The following is a 15,983-nucleotide window of genomic DNA, read 5'->3' on the forward strand; positions in this document are numbered from 1 at the left end:
CATTTCGATTGGTATCCCTCCTCTTGACAAGGTTATTATTTCCTATCTTCACCATGGGTTGTCAGAAGCATTGGTTCTTATTTTGTTTATTAGTAAGCTTGTGAACCCATTTTCTAGTGTGTGTGTGGGAATGATATGTCTTGCACTTTGTTTCTCATTTCATCAAGACTATGTTGATGAGTAATGCTCATCCTTATCTTAGTCTTCTCAAGTGCTTTGCCATGACTCACACACATCAATTTGGTTGATACTATCCTTAAGTTGCCTCTTTTAGATGATGCTCAACCATATGTTTTGTGCAAGTGATATGCTTATTGTCTCATCTATCTTCTTGCACTCGTTATGTGTTTTTATTAATTTTGGGGGAGCAACGATCCTATTTTGTGCACTTGTATCAAATACAACAAAAATCTTATTAGTACACAAATCATGGGGAGCTTCTCTAGTTTTGATAAAACACACTATTGTCCTTATGAAATATCTTGTATTCATGTGGTTCGAAGGACCATATGATTGCTTGTTCCTATTGGTATCTCTTGATTGTGTGCTTCTCTCGTTTGTATGTCTTTGTGATATACGATCCTTCTTGCAATCTTTGGGTCCTCGATATAGTTCGTTTTCCTCCAACGTTTATCATTGTATTTGTGTATTTCTTTGCACTATTGTTGAGAAGTACACACTTATTGGAGGACCACCTACTATATTGGCTTTCTAAACTTTTTGTCCATTTTGGCAATCGATGCCAATGGGGGATAAGTTTAGAGAGTTTAGTTTGGTGACGCATAGAGGGTTTTGCTTTTATTGCTTAAGCATTTACATCCTGTATGCATGCATTATAGCTTTGTATGTATGCGCTTGGTTATGCTTATTTCCTTATATAAACTCTCTTGTACTGATTGTCATCAATTACCAAAATGGGGGAGATTGTTAGAGCATATTTTTCAATATGTGGTTTTGGTAATTGATGACAATCCCTATGGACTAATGGTTGCTTTAAGTTATATTCAAATGATTTGTCCATAGGCACTTCTTGAAGTCCATCTGTTGGTGTCAAGGAGTTTATATGATGACCAAGGTGGTATTCAAGGTATTATCCAAAGATTGGTCATAAAGACACAAGGTTGATCAAGACTAAGCAAAGAGTAAATCAAGATGATCAACACACAAAGTGTACAAGATGAATCGAGAGGGATCAAGTGATCCCATGGTATGGTAAGCATTGTCCATAACGCTTTTGTGTACTAACCCATGGTCCTTGTGAGAGTTCTATGTGGGGTTAGGTGTGTCTCCATGGGTTTGCGTCAAGCGGAAGATCTCATTCAACCTATGAAGGATGACATCAAGTGGTGATCGTCATCAAGATTGCGGTGTGCAAGTTCAAGTGGAGCATCACGAAGATATCATGCTTGAAGCTTGCCGTCCATTTTGGTGGCAATGGACTTGTGAAGATGTGCTGAAGAGTGACTCACCCATAGTGAGTATGGGGGAGCAATCAACTAGTATTCGTGAAACCAAGGCAACCAAGAAAGGTGGTCCATCTTGAGGAAGCCAAGATCATGATCATCTAGCTCAAGAGGACTAGGTGCAAGGTATAGGTTTGCCCTTCATAGGTTTTCTATTTTAGGATATATTGTCATACTATCAAGGAGGGCTCTCAAGTGAGTAGCTTGATCGTATCGTCCGTTGAGAGCTCAAACCATCTGCATCCTCGCATCATACTTCTTGGTTCTTGTTTGGTGTTTCCCTTTGTTAGTTTTATAGCTTATGGCCATCTTCATGAAAAGCTCGAGTTCATCAAAACGAAGTCCATATGCATCTTCTATGACGTTTTCGATGTTGGGAGTTTTTACCGGTCTTATTCGAGGAAGGGTTCTCACCATTTTCTTTTGGGACTTTTATCACTTGCTTCTTATTGATATTTCTATCAATATTATGTTATCTCACGTCGTTAGCTTTCTAACAAACTTGGTTTCGTTGAATTCGGAGTCCGTATACGAAAGTTAAGGCAATTTCTCTAGCGAGCGGTAGTACCGCTTGTGCCAAGCGGTAGTACCACTCCACGAGCGGTAGTACCGCTCCGTCGGACTTTATTTGCGCATCCTTTTTGCCTTAGATGGTTAGTTAACCTACCGAGCGGTAGTACCGCTCCCATGAGCGGTAGTACCGCTCCGTCGGACTTTATGTGCGCATCCTTTTTGCCTCAGCATGGCTAGTGAACCTACCGAGCAGTAGTACCGCTCCCATGAGCGGTAGTACCGCTCTGTGCGGGCTATGAAGCATAACGTTGGATTTTTCCCCACCTATAAAAGGGGGTCTTCTTTCCCATCGAACATTATCCGTTAAGCTCGAGTTTGCCCCCCCCCCATTGTTGACCTTCTTCGAGCTTGCTACCTCTCAATCCCTCCAATGATTCTTGCTAGTTCTTGAGGGAAAAGAGAGAGGAGATCTAGATCCACATTCCCACCAATCACTTTCTCCTCTAAGTGAGGGGAACCCCTTGGGTCTAGATCTTGGAGTTCTTCATGTTCTTCTTCGTTCTTCCTCTCATTTTCCTCGCTAGCATTAGTTGCTTTGGTGGGATTCGGAAGAGAAGGACTTGGGCACTCCGTGTGCCCTTGCCATTGCATTTGGGGCATCTGTTTGAGTTCTCCACGGTGATACGTGGAAGTGAGAAGTTGATAAGCTTATTACCCTTGGGTACTTGGTACCCCTAGAAGCTTGGTGGTGCTTCGGAGCTCAATCATTGTGGTGTAAAGCTCCGGGCAAGCGTCGGGGTCTCCAATTAAGTTGTGGAGATTGCCCCGAGCATTTGTGGTCACCTCGAAGCCATATGTCATTGTGGTGAAGCTTCGTGGTGTTGCCGGGAGCGTCCAATTAGGTTGTGGATATTGCCCCAACCTTGTTTGTACGGTCTCGGTGACCGTCCTCAAGGGTCCCTTAGTGGAATCATGGCATCTTGCATTGTGCGAGGGCGTGAGGAGATTACCGTGGCCTTAGTGGCATCTTGTGGAGCATTATGCCTCAACACCGCTTCAAACGAGATTAGCATCCGCAAGGGTGTGAATTTTGGGATACATTGTCGTCTCCGCGTGCCTCGGTTATCTCTTACCTGAACCCTTTACTTATGCACTTTACTTTGTGATAGCCATATTGTTTCTTGTCATATATCTTGCTATCACTTAGTTGTTTAATCTTGCTTAGCATAAGTTGTTGGTGCACATAGGTGAGCCTAGTTGTTTTAAGTTTTGTGCTTGAAAAATTAACCGTTAGTTTTATTCCGCATTTGTTCAAGCCTAAAACGTAATTATTTTAAAGTGCCTATTCATCCCCCTCTAGGCGAAATCCGCGTCCTTTCAACGACTTTGATGATCCGACTACAAACATGCACGACGTTGGGACTTAGCGGTCGCTAAACCAACTTCAAGAGGTTATTGACCATGCCCGAGCACGATCAACCTGACCACGAAGGTCTCTTTCTGCATGCAATCGAATAACAAGCAAGAATATGATAAAAACAATCTGAATATTGCGAATATATTTGAAGTATTGATAAGGATGGAGATCCGAAAGCGATCTTGGTCTGGACGTTGGACATAAACGAAGGACACGAAGTTGCAATGGTTAACTTTTAACTAAACATATCCTAAGCAAAAAGTTACTAGGTTGATCTACTTATATAGCAGCAAGGGATGGCGGCCAAGGAGGTGGGAGGACGTTCCAAGGCAGCCTAAAACTAACCCTAGGTCGTACAAGGTCTATGGATCAAAGTGGAGGTGATGCAACATCTTTGGACCTGTACTTTGGCTCGGATTCTGATGCAACGTCGGATTGTTTCGTTAATATCTTCATGCTCCGAACGAATTTTAAGGTGATTTCAATTGGGATGGAAAGCACATAAAATCTAGTTTTCAGAAGAAAAAAAGAATCACCCAATTTAGAGTCCGTATGAAAACGTGAGTCCAGAACGCGAGAGACTTGGACTTTCTCTTCTCTTGGACTAAAAGTGATGTGATAGAACTTCTTGAACAACACATAATCATTTTCTTTTACTTTATCTTCATATGTGGTTCGTGCAAGCCTTACAAATATTCTTATCATAGATGAAGTATTCTTATTTCGGATAATATTACACATAATCATAGATGAAGTATTCTTATTTCGGATAATATAAATAAATTATTGTATATTTATTATAAGAAACCACCTTACAAATATGCAAATATGAAATATTTTTGGTCTTATCCAAGGTACCCATGTTGTCATCACCAGGAGCAAAGTGGTGTCATAAAAAAATGTGCTTTATAAATTAAAGTGTACACCGATAAATTTGCATTTTCATTAACAAATTATAAGTTAAAGAGTACACCGATAACAAAATAAATATATAGATTAAATGTAATAAGAAAATGAGGAGTACACAAAACCATGTTTAGTGAAAAAGATAAATAAATAAAGAAAGAACAAGAATGGGAAGTCGATCCATACAAAAACGAGGAGGTGGCTTGTTCGAGCTGATCTGTTTGGGAGGCAAGGCTAGTACTCCACTAGTAGTTGATGGATCGGCACTTGTGTCTGATCTCTCCATTGTTTCTGGTCTTGACGTCGATGTTGCCCATCTTCACCATGGCTTGCCGGAACTTTTCCTCCCACAGCAAAGGATACTTTGCATTTTGTTTGACGGATTCAATTGTGGTTGATGACTCTAGCGCGGCGTCCGATTTGAACAAGACTTCGTGGTTGATGACGTTCTTGTAGTATTGGTTGTCGAGGTCTCGAGGGGTTCGGATGTCCTGATCCACGGTAGGGTTGCCGCCGCTGCTACATTTAGCTGTGACCAAGTCGGCCAAGGTAGAGTTCATGGCGGTGGGGCGGTCCCCGTTGAAGGAGGAGCAGTGGGAGATGCCGATGGAGTGTGCGCCGGAGAGGGTGACCATCTCGTCGAGGGTGAGGCCCTTGTTTTTGAACATGGCCTCGAGTTGAGCGCTGTCGGCGAAGGGAGGGGGCAGGTTGGGGAGGGTTTCGCTGGCGAGGGACATGTTCCCGTCGTAGCGGCCGGACGGCATCTGGAAGTCTATCACCTTGTTGCTGAGGAAGTAGGTGGCGTCGCGGGCAGCAAAGGCGACGATGTCGGCGCAGGAGACGACATGCTTGCACCCGGGCGTGGCCTCGAGCTTCTCCTTGATCCTGTCGATCACCTCGAAGCCCCGGAGGCTGCCCCTGTTGGGGATGCCGTCCTTCTCCGTCGGCTCGTTGGGCGTGGCGGTCTGGTCAAGGAGGACCGACGCGTCGCAACCCTGGCATGAAAATACATATATAGATTGCTCACGTCAAATGGCAAACATGCATGCATACCATTACCATTTAGCAGAGATCCATGTGTGCAGTGCAGTGCAGTGCATGTAACTCTGGACACACACACATATATATACATACCCGGACGAAGCAGTCGTGGAAGAAGAGACGGATGAGGCCCGCGCCGATGCCGCGGTCGCGGTACACCTCCTCCTCTACAATGTCCCTCACAATCTTCTCCGCATCATCGCAAGCATACTTGACCTTGGGGTAGTGACCGCAGGTGAGCGACGGCACAGAAAAAGGAAGTATTCTGACCGGGAAGAAAGGGAGCAACGGATAGGGAAACCCGTGGCTCGCTTGGCACGTGCGCCCCAGGCAACCAAGTAATGCTAGCAGCAGAGCCAAGGAGGCAAGCTTCTTGTCACTGCCAGCCATGGCTGCTAGGTGCTAGCTACTACTACTGAGCCTGAGCGAGGCTGGCTGTGGTTAGCTCGAGAGTGTGGACGATGAGGCAGTTGATCCAAGATGGGTGAAGGAAACTTGATGTGTTGCAGGCCTACTTATAGGTCCGAGCTGACCCTGAAAATCAAAATGCATGCTCATGTTCTTTTTTGTTGCTTCAACCGATGGTAGGTTGCATGTGTGTGCTCAAGTCAACCGATAACATGCATGCATGGCTAGCACAATCTTCACAGCTCAACCGGTTGACATTTTCCACCTGTTCATTTTGCTCCCATAATGTTGCCAAGCGCCGAGGTTCCTCAATGGAGCAATGTTAGGATTATTACAAGATCGATTAGAATATACGCCAGATATATCGTATATTACTCCTACTGAGATCGCTAACGTATCTCGTGTTTCCCATGGAGATGGGAGGGATCATGGACACTGGTGTATCCTGTCACGAAGCGCCATGTGGCACCACAGATGTTCCGTTACATTTCACTCGGGTGGAAATTGCACAAACCATCAATTATTTGAGTAGAACACCTATTATATATTGGTGTAATATCTTGACAGCGAGATCTAACCCATAATTTGATTATGTTCACATGGTCCCTAACAGATGGGTTCCGCTTCGCTATTCGGCTCTGGCGGTTGGTCATTCAAAGGTTTGGGCTAGCGTACATGAACACTACTATTCGACGAATCCGTTCTCGAATGGTGTGATAAAAAAACTGACATAAGAAATTCCTATAGGAAGGCTAGGGCCTCCCTTACCATGCTCGTCACCTGGACAATCTGGAATGAGAGAAACGCACGGGTGTTCCGACATAAGAGCATGCCACCGCCAGTCCTCCTCAAAAATGCGTCGACGAGGCTAATCTTTGGGTGACGGCGGGTGCTAAGAAATTAGGGCTTATTGTTGGTCGCGAGTGATTGTCGTGGCAGTTGTAAAACTCTATTCTCTTCTTATTTAATGGACGAGGCAAATTTTTTGCCTCCGTTTAAATAAACACGGCAAATTGGCTTGGACTAAAATCGATTGAGCTAGGATTCTGCCAAAATCTCGAAAACATGTCAAAATAAGCTAAAAAGTTGTAACATCAGTACTGAGTACATGTACGCTTCATTGTTTCTCGTTTTTTAAAATGTTACAAGTTTTAACAAAAATTACAACGAATAACTAAAATTACCACTAGTGGAAAACGGGCCATTAGTCCCGGTTTCAGAAGGCCTTTAGTCTCGATTTTCCAACCGGGACTAAACAATCGGGACAAAAGGTCTAAACTTTTAGTCTCGGTTGTGTTATGAACCGGGCCTAACGGTGCTCCACATGGCCACTGTGGGGCGCCAGGGGCAGGGAACTTTAATCCCGGTTGGTGATATCAACTCGGACTAAAAGGCGGCCACACGTCAGCAGCTGCCGGGCGTTGTTTTTTTAATGAGGGGTTTAGGGGTTTCATATTGTGTTTCTCCCTTTTTTTGTGTCCATCATCTTTGGTTCCTTATGCTTGTTGGTGTTTTCGGTCCGTGTCAACTAGACGCTAGCTAATACGTACATATAGCAATGAAGAAAGCATTACACTGCATCGTATTACTCCTCATAATTATAGTTGTTATTATACTAATTAAAAAGCTCTTCATCATTCTAGGTAAAATAGCATAAACAAGGTGAACTCCTCATCATTCTGGTTGTTATCATACTAACAAGTGACCTATCTCCTAGGTAAAAAAGTATAATAAAGGCGAACTTCAACATCTCCGTATTGAAGAACACAGATCAACCTATCTCCGTATTGCCAAGTGCCGAGGTTTCTCAATGGAGCAATGGTAGGATTATTTCAAATCGATTAGAATATACACCGGATATATTGTATATTACTCCTACAGAGATCGCTAATGTATCTCGTGTTTCCCATGGAGATGGGAGGGATCATGGACACTGGTGTATCCTGTCACGAAGCGCCATGTGGCACCACAGGTGTTCCATTACATTTCACTCGGGTGAAAATTGCACAAACCACCAATTATTTGAGTAGAACACCTATTATATATTGGTGTAGTTTCTTGCAACTAGATCTAATCCATAATTTGATTATGTTCACATGGTCCCTAACAGATGGGACCGCCTGTAAGTGTACAAAAAACATGGTAAGTTGGCTTGAACTAAAATCGATTGAGCTAGCAAGCCGCCAAAATCCCCAAAACATGTCAAAATAAGCTAAAAAATTGTAAAATCAGTACTGAGTATTTGTACGCTTTACTGTTTTTGGTTTTTAAAATGTTACAAGTTTTAACGAAAAATTATAACAAACAACTAAAATTACAAATACTGGTTGTTTCTCTTGGCCCGCTAATCCCATAGGTTTTTCTTTGCTACGTGTGTATTTACAAGCGGAGTCTACTCATCGAGGATCATGTTAATTAATAGTCAAATGGTAGATTAGAGCTTTGTGCAACCAAAGTTTTTTTGTCTTATTTTCTTTTTTCAGGATGGAGTCAGAAAACTTGTTCATGGAAACTTCTTTTTTTGCCTGAATATTCTAAATGAATTTTGAATTAAAAAATAGTCTCAAAATGCTATTAAGTTGAGCCAATCGTAGATATTATATACTCCCTCCATAAAGAAATACAAGAGCTCTTATATTACTTTAGAGAATGAGTACTTCCTATCTCAATGGGCATATTCAAAGCCGACTCCTAAATCGGACGCCGCATCCGACAATGATGTAGGTGCCGACCATCCAATTTTGTTCCCTAAATGTTCATCCCTGTTTGTTTTTTTAAGATTGTAACACTTGAAATAATTACAGAAATAGTGTAATTCATCCATAAATAAAATGGAGATATATCTAGCACAACAATAGTTCAAATGTAAGTATAACATCCGAGATAACTCGATGTTCAACAAGTTTTTCAAATTGATCGACTCCAAATTTAATAATACTATTCAGAACCGGCATAAGTCTTCATAACATACTGCCACTTAAACTTCACCCAACATTATATGTGCCTAAATGCACTACAAAACAAAGACACATCCGTGACATTTTGGCCCCAATGTAAACATTTTCTGTCATGGATGTAACACTTCCATGATGATAATTATGACAAAACACGTATCATCATGGATGTGGTGGGCTCCTACTTCTACTAGTAGAACTCCCGTGCGTTGCCACTGTCTGCAATGCATACACATAGATATTAACATAATACATATATACTCCCCGTTAAGCTCAACATGCCCCCACACAGCTCAACATGTGTGCTCTAAATATAGAACATGAAAATAAAAACATGAACATGAATTCATTCATGGAGTTGGATAGTCAAATATACATAATGAACCAAAAGAATTAGTGGCAAATCATGACTAATGCATATCACCAAGCTATTTGTGAACGGATTCATCACATAGATGAACATTAATACAAACATAGAGAGAGATAATTTTTCACAATGAATCTTTGAGTGCTCAGATGGCAAACCTTATCCTTGTACCTCTCATGTGAGACGGGGACGCCCATTTCACATCCATTATAAAGTAAGACTTTGATATAATAAAGTAAGACTTCAACCCTTCTTTCAACCAAGCATCCGTGGTGGAGCGAAGCACGTTTTAACTCCATGATCTAATCGTCGAGGCCTCATCAATGTACTTCTCCAATTTATCCTTCATCAAACGAAGTTCCAGGAAAAAGTGGAGGGTGGGAGGAGTCCTCGTTGGAGTAGGACTCCTCCCCACGCCCACCTCCTTGTAGGAGGTGGACTCCACCTCCTTGGTCGGCGGCCAAAATCCCTAGGGGAAACCCTAGGGTGCCTCCTCCACCCCTTCCTCCTATATATAGTGGAGGCTTGGAGGGCAGCCACCACCTGAAAAGCCACGTGCTGCCCTCTCCTCTCTAGATCATCTTCCTCCTCTAGATTAGTTCGGTAGAGCCCGGCGAAGCCCTGCCGGATTAGTTCACCATCACCGCCACCACGTCGTTGTGCTGCCGGAGAACTAATCTACCCATCAACCCTCGCTTGCTAGATCAAGGAGGTGGAGATCGTCATCGAGCTGTACGTGTGCTGAACGCCGAGGTGCCGTCCATTCGGTACTAGATCGTGATTGGATCGCGGGACGGCCTGCGATTCGGATCACGAAGACGTTCAACTACATCAACCGCATTTCTTAACGCCTCCCGCTTAGCGATCTACAAGGGTATGTGGATCCAATCTCTCCTCTCGTAGATAATCATCACCATGGATAGATCTTGTATGTGCGTAGGAATTTTTTTGTTTCCCTTGCAACGTTCCCCAACAATGGTATCAGAGCTAGGTCTATGCGTAGATGACATCTCGAGTAGAACACAAAGGAGTTTGTGGATGTTGATATTCAGATTTCTTCCCTCCTTAGTATTTTCTTGATTCAGCGGTATTGTGGGATGAAGCGGCCCAGACCAACCTTACTCGTCCACGTACGAGAGACCGGTTCCATCGACAGACATGCAACTTGTTGCATAAAGATGGCTGGCGGGTGTCTGTCTCTCCTACTTTAGTTGAATCGGATTCGACAGAGGTGGTACTTGTAGAAGGTTAAATAGCAACTTGCATATCACCGTTGTGGTTTTGCATAGGTAAGAAGTGTTCTTGCTAGATACCCATAGTAGCCATGTAAAACATGCAATAACAAATTAGAGGACGTCTAATTTGTTTTTGCAGGGTATGATGTGATATGATATGGCCAAAGACATGATGATATATATTTTATGTATGAGATGATCATTTTGTAATAGTTAATATCGACTTGCATGTCGATGCTACGACAACCGGCAGGAGCCATAGCGTTGTCTTTAATTATTGTATGACGTGCGTTTCAATCATTATGCTCTGTGTAATGCTTTACTTTATCGCTAAACGGTTGCAATAGTATTACAAGCACGGTTGGCGCAACAACCTTGATGGCAACACGATGATGGCGATCATGGTGTTTTGCCGGTGACAATGGAGATCATGCTGGTGCTTTGGAGATGTAGATCAAAAGCACAAGATCATGGCCATATCATGTCACTTATGATTTGCATGTGATGTTAAACCTTTTTATGCACCTTGTTTTGCATAGGACGACGGTACCATTATAAGGTGATCCCTCACTAAAATTTGAAGATAAAGTTGTGTTCTCCTCGAGTGTGCACCGTTGAGAAAGTTCGTCGTTTCGAGACACCACATGATGATCAGGTGTGATAGACTCTTCGTTCACATACAACTGGTGCAAGACAGTTTTGCACATGCGGAACACTCGGGTTAAACTTGACGAGCCTAGCATGTACATACATGGCCTCGGAGCACAAGAGACCGAAAGGTCGAGCATAAGTCATATAGTAGATATGATCAACATGAAGATGTTCACCATTGAAACCAGCTCATCTCATGTGATGATAGGACATGGGTTGGTGGATTTGGATCATGTTTCACTTGAATGACTAGAGGGATGTCAATTCGAGTGGGAGTTTTAGTAATATGATTAACTAAACTTATTATCTTGAACAATGGTCTAAGTGATCTTTGCAAATTGATGTTGTAGATCAATGGCTCGCGTAGTAGCACCACTAAATTTTAAAGCGTTCCCAGAGAAAGCTAAGATGAAAGATGATGGAAGTAACTTTGTGGACTGGGCCCGTAATATGAGGATTGTCCTCACGGTTTCCCAAAAGACTTATGTCCTTGATGCACCGCTTGGTGATGCACCCCCTCCCAGCGTCTGAAGATGTTATGAACGTCTCGGAGTCGCGTCTAGATGACTACTCAGAAGTTCAATATGCAATTTTGTATGGCTTCGAACCTGGACTTCAAAGATGTTTTAACGTCATTGAGCATATGAGATATTCCAGGAGTTGAAGTTTATTTTTGAAAAGAATTCCCAAATCGAGAAGTATGAGACCTCCTATAAGTTATATGCTTGCAAAATGGAGGAGAACGGGTCTGTCAGTTAGCACACACTAAGAATGTCTGGGTCTTCCAACCGTCTGGCTGATTTGGGAATTGTTCTCCCACCAGAGGCAATCACTGCCACCTAGTTATAAAGGCTTTGTGTTGAACTACAACATGCAAGGGATGAACAAATCAATCGCCGAGCTGTTTGCGATTGTGAAAGTCGCCGAGTCAGAAATTCAAAAAGAACATCAAGTGTTGATGGTCAATAAAACCACCAGTTTCAAGAAAAATGGAAGGGCAAGAAGGGTAACTCCAAGAAGAGTGTAAAAGCAGTTGCCCCTCCCGTGAAGAAACCCAAGGCTGGACCCAAGCTAGAAAATGAGTGCTTTCATTGCAAGGGGACTGGTCACTGGAAGCAGAACTCCCTCAAGTATCTGGCCGACAAGAAGGCGGTCAACACCAAACAAGGTATATATGATATACATGTTATTGATGTGTACCTCACTAACTCTCCTTGTAGTGCGTGGGTATTTGATACAGGTTTGGTTGCTCACATTTGCAACTCAAAGTAGGAACTACAGAATAGATGGATGTTTGCGAAGGACAAAGTGACGATGCGCGTGGGAAATGGTTCCAAGGTTGATGCGATCGCCATCGGCACATTCTCACTTCAGTTACCATCGGGATTAGCGATGAACCTGAATAATTCTTATTTAGTGCTTGCGTTGAGCATGGACATTATATATGGATCTTGTTTACTGTGAGACGGTTACTCATTTAAATCAGAGAATAATGGTTGTTCTATTTATATGAGTAATATCATTTATGGTCATGCACCCAATGTGAGGGGTTTGTTCTTATTGAATCTTGATAGTTATGACACACATGTTCATAACATTGATGCCAATAGATCTAGAGTTGATAATGATAGTACCACTTTCTTCTGACACTACCTCTTAGGTCATATTGGTGTAAAGTGCATGAATAAACTCCATGTTGATGGACTTTTGGAGTCACTTGATTTTGAATCACTTGACATATGTGAACCATGCCTGATGGGCACGATGACCAAAACTCCGTTCTCCGGAACAATGGAGCGAGCAAGTGACTTATTGGAAATCATACATACTGATGTGTGCGGTCCGATGAGCACTGATGCGCGCGGTTGATATTATTATTTTCTCACTTTCACCGATGACTTAAGTAGATATGGTTATATTTACTTAAAGAAACACAAGTCTTAAATGTTTGAAAAGTTCAAGCAATTTCAGAGTGAAGTGGAGAATCATCGTAAGAAGAAGATCAAATTCCTACAATCTAATCGAGGAGGAGAATATCTGAGTTATGAGTTTGGCACTCACCTAAGACAATGTGGAATTGTTTCACAGTTGACACCGCTTGGAACACCACAACGTAATGGCGTGTCCGAACATCGTAATTGAACCTTATTAGATACTGTGTGTTCTATGATGTCTCTTGCCGATTTGCCACTATCGTTTTGGGGTTATGGATTAGAGACAACTGCATTCACTTTAAATAGGGCACCATGAAATTCATTGAGACGACGCCATATGAACTGTGGTTTGGCAAGAAACCAAAGTTGTCGTTTCTTAAAGTTTGGGGATGTGACGCTTATGACAAGAATCTTCAGCCTGAAAAGCCGGAACCCAAAGCGGAGAAATGCATCTTCATAGGATACCCAAAGGAGACAGTTGGGTATACCTTCTATCTCAGATCTGAAGGCAAAGTGTTTGTCGCTAAAAATGGAACATTTCTTGAGAAAGAGTTTCTCTCGAAAGAATTGAGTGGGAGGAAGATAGAGCTTGATGAGGTTGTAGAACCTTTACTTCAACCAGAGAGTACATCAGCGCACAAAGATGTTTCTGTGCAGCATACACCTGTTGAAGAGGAAGCCAATGATGATGATCATGAAGCTCCGGATCAAGTTGTTGTCAAAACTCGTAGGTCGACAAGGGCACGTACTGCTCCTTAGTGGTATGATAACTGATAACCCACAAGTATAGGGGATCACAACAATTTTCGAGGGTAGAGTATTCAACCCAAATTTATGGATTCGAATCAAGGGGAGACAAAGAATATTCTCGAGTATTAGCAGCTGAGTTGTCAATTCAACCACGCCTGAAAACTTAATATCTGCAGCAAAGTATTTAGTAGCAGAGTAATATGGAAGTAACGGTAAAGGTGGCAAACGCAACAGTAGTAGTTTTGTAGTGATTGTAACAGTAGCAACGAAAAAGTAACTTAGCAAAGACCAATATGTGGAAAGCTCGTAGGCAATGGATCAGTGATGGATAATTATGAAGGATGGCATTCATCATGCAACATTCATAACATATGGCAATACAGAACTAGCTCCAATTCATCAATGTAATGTAGGCTTGTATTCCATATATAGTCATACGTGCTTATAGAAAAGAACTTGCATGACATATTTTGTCCTACCCTCCTGTGGCAGCAGGGTCCTAATGGAAACTAAGGGATATTAAGGCCTCTTTTAATAGAGAACCGGACCAAAGCGTTAGTACTTAGTGAATACATGAACTCCTCAAACTACGGTAATCACCGGAAAGAATCCCATTTATTGTCACCCTGGGGGATGCGGATCATAACTCGTAATAGGTGTCTATAACTTCCAAGATAGGATCAATAACATATATATATTCGTGACAACATAATAGGTTCAGATCTGAAATCAAGGCACTAGGGCCCTAGTGACAAGCATTAAGCGTAGCAAAGTCATAGCAACATCAATCCTAGAACATAGTGGATACTAGGGATCAAACCCTAACAAAACTAACTCGATTACATGATAGATCTCATCCAACCCATCACCGTCCAGCAAGCCTACGATGGAATTACTCACGAACGATGGAGAGAATCATGAAATTGGTGATGAAGGATGGTTGGTGATGACCACAACGTCGATTTCCCCTCTCCGGAGCCCAAATCAGACTCCAGATCTGCCCTCTTGAGGAAGAACAGGAGGTGGCGGTGGATCCGTATCGTAGAACACAATGAACTCTTCTCCTTGAATTTTTTCTCCCCGGATAGGAATATATAGAAGTGGAAATGAGGTCGATGGAGCAACAGGGGCCCCACAAGCCAGGGGCGCGGCCTAGGGGGCGCCCCCTGCAGGCTTGTGACCAGGGGGTGGCCCCTCTCCGGTAGATTCTTTTGCCAGTATTTTTTATTAATTACATAAACATTCTTCGTAAATTTTCAGGTCAATCCGAGAACTTTTATGTCTGCACAAAAATAACACCAAGGTAATTGTGCCGAAACCAACGTCAGTCCGGGTTAGTTCCATCCAGATCATGCAAATTAGAGTCCAAAACAAGGGCAAAAGAGTTTGGAAAAGTAGATACATTGGAGACGTATCAGTAACCTTGTCTTAACAGTCATGTTGTTGGACAACAATGAACCTACGAGCTATGGAGAAGCGATGGTGGGCCTGGTTTCCAACAAATGTTTAGAGGCCATGAAATCCGAGATAGTATCCAGGTATGAAAACAAAGTGCGGACTTTGGAAGTATTACCTGGAGGGCGAAAGGCCATTTCGAAGAAATGGATCTTTAAGAAGAAGACGAACGACGATGGTAATATCAGCGTCTATAAAGCTTGACTTGTGGCAAAGGGTTTTTCACAAGTTCAAGGAGTTGACTACGATGAGATTTTCTTACCCGTAGAGATGCTTAAGTCCTTCATAATCATGTTAGCAATAGCTGCATTTTTCGATTATGAAATTTGGCAGATGGATGTTGAAACAACATTACTTAACGGTTTCCTTAAGGAAGAGTTGTATATGATGCAACCAGAAGGTTTTGTCGATCCAAAGAATGCTGAGAAAGTATGCAAGCTCCAAGGATCCATTTATGGACTGGTGCAAGCATCTCGGAGTTGGAATCAACGCTTTGATGAGGTGATCAAGGCATTTGGGTTTATGCAAGTTTATGGCGAAGCATGTATTTACAAAAAAAGTGAGTGGGAGAACTATAGCGTTTCTAATATTATATGTGGATGACATATTGCTAATTGGAAATAATATAGAATTTTTGGGAAGTGTAAAGTATTACTTTAGTAAGAGTTTTTCAATGAAGGACCTAGGAGAAACTTCTTACATAGTAGGCATCAAGATTTATAGAGATAGGTCAAGACGCTTAATAGGAATTTCACAGAGCACATACCTTGACAAAGTTTTGAAGAAGTTCAAAATGGATCAGTCCAAGAAAGTTTTTTTTCCTGTATTGCAAGGTGTGAAGTTGAGTAAGACTCAATACCCACTGACTGCAGAAGATAGAGAAAAGATG

The 15,983-nt window shown here is 42.4% G+C and overlaps 1 protein-coding gene across 1 annotated transcript; it reads right to left on the reverse strand.

The window, feature by feature from the left end:
- Positions 1-4,438: 4,438 nt before the first annotated feature.
- On the reverse strand, positions 4,439-5,814 carry LOC123429593 (peroxidase 2-like). The gene is made up of 2 exons (XM_045113619.1): positions 5,434-5,814; positions 4,439-5,294 (listed from the first exon to the last, which is right to left on the reverse strand). Exons 1-2 carry the CDS (start codon positions 5,728-5,730, stop codon positions 4,545-4,547), a joined length of 1,047 nt encoding a protein of 348 aa, XP_044969554.1. The 5' UTR covers positions 5,731-5,814; the 3' UTR covers positions 4,439-4,544.
- Positions 5,815-15,983: the final 10,169 nt, after the last annotated feature.

The sequence above is a fragment of the Hordeum vulgare genome, chromosome 2H (assembly GCF_904849725.1).
Source record: "Hordeum vulgare subsp. vulgare chromosome 2H, MorexV3_pseudomolecules_assembly, whole genome shotgun sequence".
NCBI classification, from domain to species: Eukaryota; Viridiplantae; Streptophyta; class Magnoliopsida; order Poales; family Poaceae; genus Hordeum; species Hordeum vulgare.

What these genes read in the sequence shown, in the direction of transcription:
- LOC123429593 (XM_045113619.1), bottom strand. Translation starts at nt 5,730, where the DNA reads ATGGCTGGCAGTGACAAGAAGCTTGCCTCCTTGGCTCTGCTGCTAGCA. An exon ending in TCCACGACTGCTTCGTCCGG is followed by an intron (nt 5,295 to 5,433) that starts GTATGTATATAT and finishes TTTTCATGCCAG; the next exon opens with GGTTGCGACGCGTCGGTCCT.